Raw genomic sequence first — 12,534 nt, forward strand, 5'->3', positions numbered from 1 at the left:
TTTGAAAAGTCATGGCAGTCTGGTGAAGTTCCTGCTGACTGGAGAAGTGGAAACATAACCCCCATTTTCAAAAATGGAAAAAAGGAGGACCCAGGTAACTACAGACTGGTCAGTTTCACCTCTGTGTCTGGCAAGATCATGGAGCATATCCCCCTGGAATCACTGCTAAGGCACATGAAAAACAAGGAGGTGATTGGTGACACCCAGCATGGCTTCACAAAGAGCAAGTCATGTCTGACAAATTTGGTGGCCTTCTAAGATGGTGCTACAGCATTGGTAGACAAGGGGAGAGCAATGGAAAACATCTACCTGGACTTACGCAAAGCATTTGACACCGTCCTGCATGACATCCTGGTCTCTAAATTGGAGAGACGTGGGTTTGACGGATGGACCACTTGGTGGATAAGGAACTGCTGTGATGGTCACAATCAAAGGGTTGCAGTCAGTAACTCAATGTCCAAGTGGAAGCCAGTGATGAGTGTTGTTCCTCAAGGGTGAGTACTGGGACAAGTGCTGTTTAACATCTTTGTCTGAGGCATGGACAGTGGGATAGAGTGCACCCTCAGCAAGTGTGCTGATGACACTAAGCTCAGTGGCATGGTCGACACGCTGGAGGGAAGGGATGCCATCCAGAGGGACCCGTACAGGCTTGAAAGGTGGGCTTGTGCAAACCACATGAAGTTCAACCAAGCCAAGTGCAGGGTCCTGCACCTGGGACATGGCAATCCCAGGCACAAATACAGGTTGGGCAGAGAATGGCTGGAGAGCAGCCCTGAGGAGATGTGATGGTCACAATCAAAGGGTTGCAGTCAGTAACTCAATGTCCAAGTGGAAGCCAGTGATGAGTGTTGTTCCTCAAGGGTGAGTACTGGGACAAGTGCTGTTTAACATCTTTGTCTGAGGCATGGACAGTGGGATAGAGTGCACCCTCAGCAAGTGTGCTGATGACACTAAGCTCAGTGGCATGGTCGACACGCTGGAGGGAAGGGATGCCATCCAGAGGGACCCGTACAGGCTTGAAAGGTGGGCTTGTGCAAACCACATGAAGTTCAACCAAGCCAAGTGCAGGGTCCTGCACCTGGGACATGGCAATCCCAGGCACAAATACAGGTTGGGCAGAGAATGGCTGGAGAGCAGCCCTGAGGAGAAGGACTTGGGGGTGTTGGTGGACGAGAAGCTTAACATGCCCCAGCAATATGTGCTGGCAGACCAGAAAGCCAACCGCATCCTGTGCTGCGTCAAAAGAAATGTGGCCAGCAGGTCGCGGGAGGTGATTCTAGCCCTCTGCTCTACACTCGTGAGACCCCACCTGAAGCACTGTGTCCAGCTTTGGAGTCCTCAACATGGGAAGGACATGGACCTGTTGGAACGGGTCCAGTGGAGGGCCACGAAGATGATCAGAGGGCTGGAGCACCTCTCCTATGAAGACAAGCTGGGAGAGTTGGGGTTGTTCAACCTGGAGAAGTCTCCGAGGAGACGTTGTAGTGGCCTTCCTTGTAGTGGCCTTCCAGTACCTAAAGGGAGCTACAGGAGAGATGGGCAGGGACTCTTTATGAGGGAGTGGAGCCATAGGATGAGGAGTAATGACTTTAAACTGAAAGAGGGGAGATTTAGATTAGATATTAGGAAGAAATTCTTTCCTGTGAGGGTGGTGAGACACTGGAACAGGTTGCCCAGAGAAGCTGTGGCTGAGCACAGCCTGCCTGGAGGGGTTTAAGGCCAGGCTGGATGGTGCTTTAAACAACCTGGTCTGGTGGGAGGTGTCCCTGCCCAGGGCAGGGGGATTGGAACTCAATGGTCTTTAAGGTCCCTTCCAACCCAAACCATTCTATGATTCTATGAAATCTGAGCTAGCAAGGTGAGTTTATCCTGGATTTTGGCACCATTGTTATAATACTGAACAAAGACCTCCTCTGACACTTCCTCTTCTGCCATTGCTTTCTTAATCTTTCCCTCTCTTTTTATTTGCTGTCCTCTGTTTTATTGGGAAGGGGGATTTCATGTTGGACAGGACTGGAAGGTATTTTAAGGGTCACCTGACTCCAGTGTCCTTCAAAAGGTACTGAGCCAACTCACAAAATGTCTCTTGGATCACTGGGTGCCCTCTCCATCACCAGGCTGCTCTATGTGTATGATCCAGGGATAACCTGCTGGAGTGTGTCAGCCCTCCAGGAGCCATAGTGCCTTTCCTTTCTGCCCTTTGACAGCTCCTCTCGCTTGTAGCTATTAATTATTGCATACAACAGGGTACTGTAATTTCTCTTTCTCAATAGTTTTCTCATCCTTGTAGGAAAGAAAGAGTTTTCACATCCCTGATACCATCCCACCTTCTCTGCACTGCTCTCCAAAGGCACACTTGGCCTTTTATGAGCTGGGAAGGGACTTCTTGTCAGGAGGCAAAACCAAGAGGGGTTCCTTGCAGTATGTACCAAAGGATCAGGTGTGGGGCTGGGCTGAAGGGAACACGGGCAGCCGCAGGGAGTGAGGCTGGTCACTTCATCTGGGACACCCAGGGACATCATCAACCCAAAGGCAGCCAGCCCCCTGAAGCAGTGGTGCTTTGCTACCAGTGATGATAAAAGACCGAATTGCTGTGATCTGCCCTCCTCTCAGCCTGGTGAAGTCCACAGCCACCGAGAGCAATGGCAGGAGGGACACTGTTGAGACACAGTCCTGCCTTTTTTGTCTGCCAGTGATGCCAGCAACCCCGTCATGTGCCAGATTAGAGTCACTGAGAAATGGGTCCTGGAAAGCATTCTCAGTGAGGATGGCATGAAATGCTATGGACTGTTCCCATTACACCCCAGTGTCCCCCTGCAGCAACTGGATCTTGGCCACCACCAAGAGGACAGGACCTCCTGCATTTCCCACACCAGTCAGGGCATGAGCTGATCTGCAAGCTCCACCCAAAGACGGGGAAGAGGCTTCCAGACTAGCAGTGAGAATATTTCAGGAAGTTGGTTTCAACCCCAAGAAGGGACAGGCAGACCTGAAGTCCTCTGAGGCTCAGCGATCATAGATGATTTATAACTGCTGCAGTGGGAAAACACCTCCCATCTCCAAGGGACACTTACGTTTGCCCCAGGTGCTTGGGAGAGGGGTAGCTGCTCCCTTCTTGCTGTTTCGTAAGGTAAATGAAGTATCCTTTTGTGATCAGAAAGCCTGCTTGATTCACGCATGCCGCGTTGAAATGATTTGCCCTATATGCCCACATCGCTCTGCTGTCTTCTGTTGTCAGTGCATGCCCAGAGGTGTTGAACTTTCATGTCTCCCAGGGAATCCCCTCCGGTTCCTCCTCCATTAAGTGATTACCAGGGCTTGCCCAGAGAGAAAGGACAGTTCCTATGAACGTCAGAATTGATTACCAGAGAAGAACTGCCTATGGTGATGAAGAGAGGGGGCAGCACCCAGAGTAGAGCTGGCTGACCAAGCAGGGCCTGTGAAGGCTCCAGGCAGCAGAGCCTGGTAGAAGCCAGCACATGCTGGGACAGACCAAAGAGATCACCTCACAACAGAGCCAAAGAAACAGGGTTTCTTTATCATTTCATGCAGAAGTGGTTTCATCTCACTGTAGCCTGCAGGGTGCTACATTTACCCAACTTGACAGCAAACTTCCCCACAGCTTGGCTCCTTCTGCAGCTTCCACTGCCTGCCTTGCAGCATCAGACAAGCCTAGTGCTCGTTAGCAGACTTCTTGACCTGATTCCATGCTCTGCGGTAGCTTTGCAGGGACATCTGCAAAAGGAGAAAGGAGAAGCCCTTAATACATTCAGACAGCAGTGATACGTCACGGAGAAAGCAGCAAGGTTGGAATCTAGCCTGGCCCGAGCTGCTGTATTGCTTGCCCCTTCAACCCTGCTGCTCCCACTGAGATCCCTGCTCACTGTGGTGTGCTGAGGAGAGCTCCTGCAGGTCTGCACCAGCTTTGGTTTCTCCTTTGAATGCCACAGCTCTCCACAGGCCCTGGAGACCACACGCATAAGCATTGTATATGCTTATGGCAGCAGGGCTGTTGGACATGCCCTGCCACAGAAAGGCCAGCAAAGAAAACAGGTTTATAGCCTCACTCTCATCCTAGGGACAACTACAGGTTCCTTCTTTAGCCCCTTGAGCTCTTGGCTGCTCTCCAGCTCCCAGAGGCAAGACTCTGGGCACCACAGCATAAGCAGCATGCAAGCTGGAGCCTGGGTCTCCCAGTCAAGGGGAGCCACTGGGTGAGAAGAGATCTGCTTGCACAAAGACAGGCCAGCAGGCTGGCTGCTCACCAGCTCTGGGGTAGTCACAGCTTGACCACTACTTCTGACCTCCCGGCACTGGTGCTGAGGGGTCAAGCCCAAATCCCCATAGTTCTGACCTCCGAGAAAGGCTGGACCACATAAGCCCTGTCCACTGTGGACTGGGGTGCTGGGGAGCCGAGTGTTCAACAGGCGAAACCACAGAGGTCTCCCCGTCTCAGCCACAGCTAAGCCTATCTCCACCCAAGGATGAGCAGGGTGCCAAGGACCACACTATCTGTCCTATCCAGCCCAGCCGCTTCTCTCCCTGCACTGCTGTGCACACGAGGCAAGGGTACAGACATGTCCTGCTACTTCCAGGCTTTGACTATGCTCCTCTGTGTTCTCTCTCCATCTCCCAGCCTGCAGGAGCTGGGATAATCAAAGATATTCTTACAACTTTGTAATGCACTCATGGGTCTCGGCCAGCCTTTCCTTATCAGGAAGGGTCAAGATACAAGTGAGTAAGAAATGTCTGAGATCATCAAAGAGGACTACAAACACTAGGAAGCCATTGGGGGCACTGGAAAAGGCAGAGCTGGAAACGTATTGGGCTGCCATATGTCCCCGGCTCCTTACATCAGTTTCAGTACAGCAACAGCCCAACATTGCTTCCTGTCAAATTACAAGTTGTGTCCGCGCCTTGGCTTCCCCTCTGAGTCCAGTCATTAAAATTTAGCCTTCATCCTTGGGGTAGGGAGGAATTGCTGCTCTGTTAACAGGAAAAGCTTCCAGCTCTGCCAGGCACCAGTGAAACCACCGTGTGAGGAGTCGCACGTGGCTTCCTGGGGGGTCAGGAGCGAGCACTCTGGTCCTCAGGGGAGCTGTAGGTGGGCAGTCAGATGCAGCTCCACTATGCCCCAGTGCCCAGCTGGCACACGTCTGGACTTCTGCATGCCCAGCCCAATCTCACCTTGGCAACTGCCACCTTCCTCTCCCAAACCTTGAGGTTTTTTTCGAGTTCAGCAATTTCCATCTTCTTCTGCACGTAACTCAGCACAGGGGGGACACTGTAGTCCGAGAGCTGCTTCCGCAGCTGCCGATTCACACGCTCAGCTTCAGCTCGTTGCTGCCGGAGGAACAGGGACAGAGGGCAAGAAGATCCCTGGGAAACAACCCTGCCAGCTTGCTGCCAGTCCCCCAGGGAAGCAGGCAGGCAGGATAAATTAAGCCTCCAGCACTGTAGGGGGAGCACTGAGATGCATCCACCAGTGCCTCCATCCCTGCCAGGCAGCACTGCTAAGGAGTCCCTTGAACCCACTTCCCAAAGCTGTGGTGTCCCTGCCAGGCTATGTGTCCCCAGACTGGTATGACAGCAGTGCCACCTCTCCCTGGGGAGGACACTGCTGATGAAAAGTTCAAGGAAACAGAATTTCAAGAAGGCAGTGGCAGGTTCCTGTGGAGCCAGGGCCAGAATCCACAACATGGCCTGTTCTGCAAACCTGCCCGTGCTCACCGGCACCAGCAGATGTCCCAGGACTTGTTCAGACCCAGAAAGGCACACAGGTATCCAGCTCAGCACTGGGCCTCGAATGAGCATCAGTATCCTGCATACCACAATGCAGAAAGTCTTCCGAAATGAAGACTCAGGGCTTCCCAAATCACTCTCTTACCTTCTCCACCACAACAGTTTCTCTTTCAATTTTCTCCAGCAGCTCCTTCCTCTGGGAGATGTCTTTTGTCAGAGACATGGATGTTTCCATGGCGTCCTGCAGCTTCCTCTGGAACATGAGAACAGGACAGCCATCAGCTGTAGCAGCAGCTCCCAGCCACCTACAAAGCCACCCCTCTACTCCTCCAGCTTGGTCTCAGCTGATGGTACAGGAGCTCTGCTCCCAGGGGAGCTCTGTGGCACCACTTGTCCCCTGCAGAAGGCAGAATCGTGCCCTGGTCATGCAGCTCCTGCTCCGTTATGTTCTCAGTGACACATTGCTGCACAGCCCACGGCACAGCAGCTGGGGTTTAAGACTGATCCAGACAGTACGGCTGATCGGAGAGAAGGAAATACACCCAGCTGAGTGATAAGAGAAGAGACTCAGAGTGACGCTGCAGCTCATGACATCTTTTCAAATGTCACAGGTTATGTAAAAATATATTTTCCTGTGCAAGTCAGCACCAAAGTTCTTTCCTACTAGGATTTTCCACTGGGGTGTAAAATAACCATGCTGCAAAGCATGAACCCCATTGTCAGGCTGCAGCCAAACATAAATGAGAGCATCGCTGCTTTTGATGTGTTGGGCAAACCTCCCAACCAAACTACTAAGTCAGTGGGAAGGCAGAGAGGTGTTTGGCACCCTCTGTCTGAGAAAGGGAAGGATGCAAGAGCTGTTAATCAGATCATGTGTGACATTCAGAAAGAGAAGAAAGTCAAACAGGAGGTGCTGGGAGATTCACTCACGTGATAGAAGTTGAAAACTTGGACAGTCTTCCGTGAGGTCAGTTTTAGCTGCAACAGCTCCTGGTTCTTCTCATCAATCTTCTGCTGGTACTTGGCATTTCTAACCTGCAGTTCCTGCAAACGGACCTCACAGAGCGTCTCTCCCATCTGCTCCTTCTGTAAACCCCAAGGAAGCAGAGCTGTAGGTTGCTGACCAAAGCTGCATGCCAAGGAAGACAGCTTTGCTCTGTGAGGAAAGAAGACCTGACCACCAGGGTCTTCAGCCTGGCTGTAAACCTGGGGCTTGGGGAGAAATGCAAGACACAGCATGCTACTGATTGTGTGCCCTGTGTCCTAGCTTAGAGGGTCCAAGCAGTGCGGACAGGGCCCCTCTGGCGAGGCTTCTGCCATGCCAGCAGCAGTCAGTCCCCAGGGAACTGTTCTGATCCACCATACATCTTTTCCAGGGCATCAAGAGATCTGCCAGCTTCCTGTGAAACTTCTGGTCATCTCTCACACATGTAGACACGTGCAAGGTCTGAACCTGGGCAGAAGTCAAAGGCAGAAAGGCCAGGAGCAAAGGAGGAAGGGGAGGAGGAGAAGGGTCATCCATGTCTACACATAGCAGGCCCTGTGTCTGCACTGGGCTTTACTCCTTTCATTCTTCAAGGACCCTTCTAGTCCCTGCTTCTCCTCAATGGCCACACGCACCTGCCTGAGCTGCTGCTGCAACTTCTTCTTGTAACCCTTGAGCAAACAATTTTTCAGGCGTAACTTCTCTCTCAGCAGATCCTAAAGAAAGGCAACAGGTTAGAGTAGAATAGCAGAGCCTGGGAAGAGAAAGAGCACCCAGACCCCACTCCATTCACCTCATCTGCACTGTGGCCTTCACTGCTAGCTTAGAAAGGAGCCCAGTCAGAAACACTGCTCAGCATCACCCTGCCCCAAATGTAGGGGCAGATGCATGCATTTCCCCAGGCTCCACTAAGAGCCCTGTGTCATTTATGCTCACAGCTGGGCTGCAGCTTCAGCCTGATGAGCACCTGGGCTACCCACCGACTGACAACTGTGACAAGGACTGTCCAAAGAGACTTGATAAGACAGTCTAAAAACGGCCACACAGGAGTATGGGAACTAGGATTTTCCTAACCAACATACTTGTCAGATGACACACCAGCCTCAAAATTTGCCATCATGGACTGACCCTCTGGCGATTCTTCTCCTCCATGTATCTCAGCAGCTTCTCAGAAGCTATGATACTCCCTTTCTTGCTGGAGATGGTGCTGATGACGTCTTTCTCAAAATCACTCATGGCTTTCTTAATATCAGTCCACCAAACATCTGCTTCTTCTATGACTGCCTGTAGAAAGAGTCACGTAACAGTCAAGAGGTACTAACTTCCTTTGTCCAAACAGCTTTGGGAACAGGGAACACTGGAAAGTATCAGGCACACTCTCTGCTGGCATTACTAGCATCTCTCCCATGAGAGCACTGAGCTTCAGCCTATGCAGCTCAGGGCACATGGTGCAGGCTCAGATAGCACTGACTCACTCAAAAAGAACGAGAACAAAAATCTTTCATGTGCCTGAACTTCAACGTTTGTCATTCTGTCCTGGCCTACAAACATTGCCAGTCTGACAAAGCCAACACAAGACAAATTACTACCCTTTGTTTACTACACATGCCCTGTGGCCACACAAGAGGGACGCGCTGCCTGCTTCACCTCTCCTGGCCACTGCAGGCAGCATCAGTGGTCTGAACCAACTGCAAAGGTCTCTCCTTCCCCAAAAACTCCTGAGCATCTTGGCTAGGAGGAGGTCTTGGCAGCCAGCACAGGACAGGCAGAGATGGTGATATAGGCACAAAGAGCCTGCAGCAGGAATGCAGTCTCAGAGACTTGGAGCATGCTTTGAAGAAATCCCAGAGACAGCGGAAAGGCAGACCCTGGAGAGGACTGCATGGAGCCCAGCCAAATAAGGAAGCTTCTGGGAGCTGCTAGAATTAAAAATATGTCTGAGATTTTTCTTTCAAGCATTGACTTCTTCATCTCACATAGCAGATTTGAGCTACTCTACCTAAAAATATTCCCCTCGCCTCTATTATTATTAGTTCCTGCTATAATAAGATCCATCTTTAGAGACCGGACACCTCTGATCTCTGTTGGTGTGCTTCAAGAAAGGGGTGAGGTAAGAGGACAGTTCCAGCTCTCACTCTCAACTCAAGACCACTCACAGCAATGCTCTGCTATGAACAGCCCCACCAAGCAAGTCTGTCTCACTGCCTGAGGCACAGCACGTCAAAAGAAGTGTTAAAAGTAACTAGACTTTTTGACACCTTGGTGATCATAAGGGTCCTGAAAAGCCATACCTCCAGGTTCTGCAAGGTCTGCTCCGAGTTCTTTTTCATCCTCTCAATCTCATCCTTCATCTCAACCAGCTCCCGCTCAGCCAGCTCACATTTCTGCTCCACTGTCAGGCCTACAAAGTAGTCCGTGGCCCCATGCAACTTGGATTTGTACCTGCCATGTGTCTGCAACAACCAAGGAACAATGCAGATGCTGTTATAAAGCCAGCACTGGCCAACTGTTGCTGCAAAATGCTGTATTCAAAAAGAAAATAATCTCAGCAGGATTCCAGCTTACAGCAAGGGCAAGGAGGCCTCTCCAGAGCACAGGTAACTCAGGGCCACACCTGGGCTGACCCCACCTGTCCTCTCATCCTCCCTCAAATCCCTCCTATGCAAGCACTTTCAGTTCAATCACAGAATCATAGAAATGCCTAGGTTGGAAAGGACCTTTAAGATCATCTAGTCCAACCATAAAAAAAAAAAACAAACCACAAAAAAAACCCCACACTAAACCATATTCCCGAGCACCATGTCAATTCGTCTTCTGAATATCTCCAGGGATGGTGCCTCAACCACTTCCATGAGCAGCCCATGCCATTGCCTGATAACCCTTTCAGGGAAGAAATTTTTCCTAATATCCAAACTGAACCTCCCCTGGGGCAACTTGAGGCCATTTCCTCTTGTCCTATTGCCTGTAACTTGGGAGAAGAGACCGATCCCCACCTCTCTGCACCCTCCTTTCAGGGAGCTGGAGAAAGCAAGAAGGTCTCCCCTCAGCCTCCTTTTCTCCAGGCTGAACACCCCCAGCTCCCTCAGCCTCTCCTCACAAGACTTGTGCTCCAGACCCCTCCCCAGCTCCGTTGCCCTTCTCTGGACCCGCTCCAGCCCCTCAATATCTTTTTTGTGGGAAGGGGCGCAAAACTGGACACAGTACTTGAGGTGGGGCCTCACCAGTGCCCAGTACAGGGGGACGATCACCTCTCGGGTCCTACTTGTGATAAATGATTTTTCCTCAAACAGGATTCCAATTAAAGTTTACAATTTATTAAATGAGTAAAGACAAGCAAACAGTGCTGGGTGCACCGGGAGTCTCCGCTCAACCAAGGCACACACGTGCAAGTCCCGTTTTGGGTTTATATCGCTTCTCCTAATACATATTCATACAAAGGTTGGCCTATGCTAATGATAGGCGTATCTTCTTTGGCGCATGCCCTCCTCACCTTCTGGAATCTTCTATGAGTTTTCCTTGGCTCGCCCCCAGGATGACCCCCGACTCCAGGCGTGCGCCCCACAGACCCCTCCCGTTCAGCACCATGCGGCTAGTAACAAAAACTGGTTTCCTTAGGGGTTCTTACAAGAAACAGAAACTACATACATACAATCCCGCTTCTCCCAAGCCCATGGTCATACAAGGACAAACAGAACAGTTAAAGATATTAACACGAATCAGGTGAACACATTTCACATACTCACTGCACTGTTCCTGACACAGGCCAGGATGCTGGTGGCCTTCTTGGCCACCTGGGCACACTGCTGGCTCATGTTCAGCCAACAGTCCACCAACACCCCCAGGTCCTTTTCTGCCAGGCAGCTCCAGCCACTCTTCCCCCAGCCTGTAGCACTGCAGGGGGTTGGTGTGACCCAAGTGCAGGACCCGACACTTGGCCTTATTGAACCTCATCCTGTTGGTCTCAGCCCATCGATCCAGCCTGTCCAGATTCCTCTGCAAAGCCTCTCTACCCTCCAGCAGGTCAACACTGCCACCCAACTTGGTGTCATCTGCGAACTTGCCAAGGGTGCACTCGATCCCCTCATCCAGATCATTGATAAAGATGTTAAAGAGAACGGGTCCCAGTACCGAGCCCTGTGGGACACCACTCGTGACCGGCCACCAACTGGATTTGACTCCATTCCCCACCACTCTCTGGGCCCGGCAATTCAACAGGCAAAGCCAGAGCTAGAGCTTAAACACAATGTGACAGTTGCACGTGGGCAGGTAAAACACCTCTTTGAAGTGAGATACTAATTGTTGTGTAGGATACTAATTTAGTGTAGGTATGGGGTCTCCTACCACCACCTGGGTCAGACACCGTAAGGAGCTGAGCTTACTGCAGTACAGGCAGGCTGGAGCGTGTTCTCGGAAGAACTGACACCACTTGGGAATTCCCAGTGCTGTGGTAACACAGCGAGGCAGGCACTGCTTTGCAGAGGGCGAGTGCCCACCTGGCCAAGGCAAAGTTTCTAAGGGCTCAGTCTGGGAATAAGCAGAAAGCGGCTACTTGAGCCTCAGGCAGGTGCTAAAACCCAGTGCAGGACGCTGGCTGAAAGGAGCTCCAGCGCAAAGAGTCTAGAGCTTCTGTTCACTGTGCCTCTGGAAAATAGGTAATGTTTGGGCCAGCAGGTAAAAATCTGCTCCAAAAGACTGTCCACGGCTCCAGTGAGAAGGAAGAGTGCAACATGCACTCAGCGTAGGTACCTGAATGGGAACGCACAAAGGTCTGAGCCCGTGTGGACTTCCCCAGGAGGGAAGAGAGGAGCTGGCACAGACCTGGCACAGACCTGGGCAAGTCTGCTTTCTTGTCACCAGCCTCCCTATTTGTTTAACTTCTACTTCAAATTATGCTGTGTGTGAGGGTTAACCCATTCCAGATCTCCCTGGCAGTCACTATTCAGGAGGACACAGTGCAGGGAAGGGACAGCATCAGCTGGAAGAGGAGAAACCAGAAGGCAGCCTGGCCTTTGCAGAGTGCAGGAAAGGTAATGCAGACTAAACTCTTACACCCACAAGTCCAGCAGCACCTTTTTGCAAGCGTCTGGCTTAAGGGCTCGCCACTGTGAAGCCCAAGCGCAGAGCACTGCTGGTGGCCTTTCTTCACCCCAAGTCAAACTGGACAGCTTGCCTGCTAACTTCTTGTCAGACAAGCGCCAAGACTGGGAGGTCAGGGGGCTGTGGAGGGAGGAAGGGTCATGGCTCTGTGCAGCCAGACCCGCAAATCCCATCCCTGTGGCTGCGGGGCTGCTGCCCTGGCTGTGGAGCAGTACCTGCATCAGCTCTGGCGTGGGGTCTTGCATCTTGGTCAGCAGCTGGAGCGAGGGGCCAGATGGCTCCAACTTACGGTACCATTTCTCAAACATTTCTGCCTCGGTTCGGAGCAGGTCGTTAGCGTGGCTGCCAGGAGAAAGGGGTCGGACTGAGGCCTCGGCCGAGCCATTGGGGAGCAGCTGAGCCACATCAGGCGGCTGCGGGGCATGGCGGCCAGCCCTATGGAGCAGGAGGTCCCTGTGGCCGATCACCCCGGCCAGGACACAGGGTCTCAGCCAGAGCCGCTCCTTCCCGGACCCGAGACAGCCGGCAGAACCTGGGGAACCGTGTCCCTCCAGGGGTCTGGGCCGGAAGAGCCAGGCTGCAGCCCCCGACCACGGCTAGGCAGCACCCGCGGCCCGGCCCGACCCCCGGGGCCTCTGGGGACGGTGCCCAGCGCGGGGGCAGTCGGGGACACCCTGCCCGGCCCGGCCCACCCCGGCCCGGCCCGGCCC

The 12,534-nt window shown here is 52.3% G+C and overlaps 1 protein-coding gene across 3 annotated transcripts; it reads right to left on the reverse strand.

The window, feature by feature from the left end:
* Positions 1 to 3,517: 3,517 nt before the first annotated feature.
* Positions 3,518 to 12,405, reverse strand: CCDC113 (coiled-coil domain containing 113). Of its 3 annotated transcripts, none has more exons than XM_014948008.1 (8): positions 12,040 to 12,405; positions 9,019 to 9,180; positions 7,856 to 8,011; positions 7,363 to 7,443; positions 6,673 to 6,828; positions 5,888 to 5,995; positions 5,188 to 5,379; positions 3,518 to 3,735 (listed from the first exon to the last, which is right to left on the reverse strand). In XM_014948008.1, exons 1-8 carry the CDS (start codon positions 12,130 to 12,132, stop codon positions 3,673 to 3,675), a joined length of 1,011 nt encoding a protein of 336 aa, XP_014803494.1. In that variant the 5' UTR covers positions 12,133 to 12,405; the 3' UTR covers positions 3,518 to 3,672. The 3 variants fall into 3 exon arrangements, with proteins under 3 accessions (XP_014803494.1, XP_014803504.1, XP_014803513.1); XM_014948018.1 differs by having other exon boundaries at positions 5,188 to 5,343; positions 12,040 to 12,403; XM_014948027.1 differs by lacking the exon at positions 5,188 to 5,379.
* Between the last annotated feature and the right edge of the window lie 129 nt (positions 12,406 to 12,534).

The sequence above is a fragment of the Calidris pugnax genome, unplaced genomic scaffold, assembly GCF_001431845.1.
Source record: "Calidris pugnax isolate Ruff unplaced genomic scaffold, ASM143184v1 scaffold30, whole genome shotgun sequence".
Taxonomy (NCBI): domain Eukaryota; kingdom Metazoa; phylum Chordata; class Aves; order Charadriiformes; family Scolopacidae; genus Calidris; species Calidris pugnax.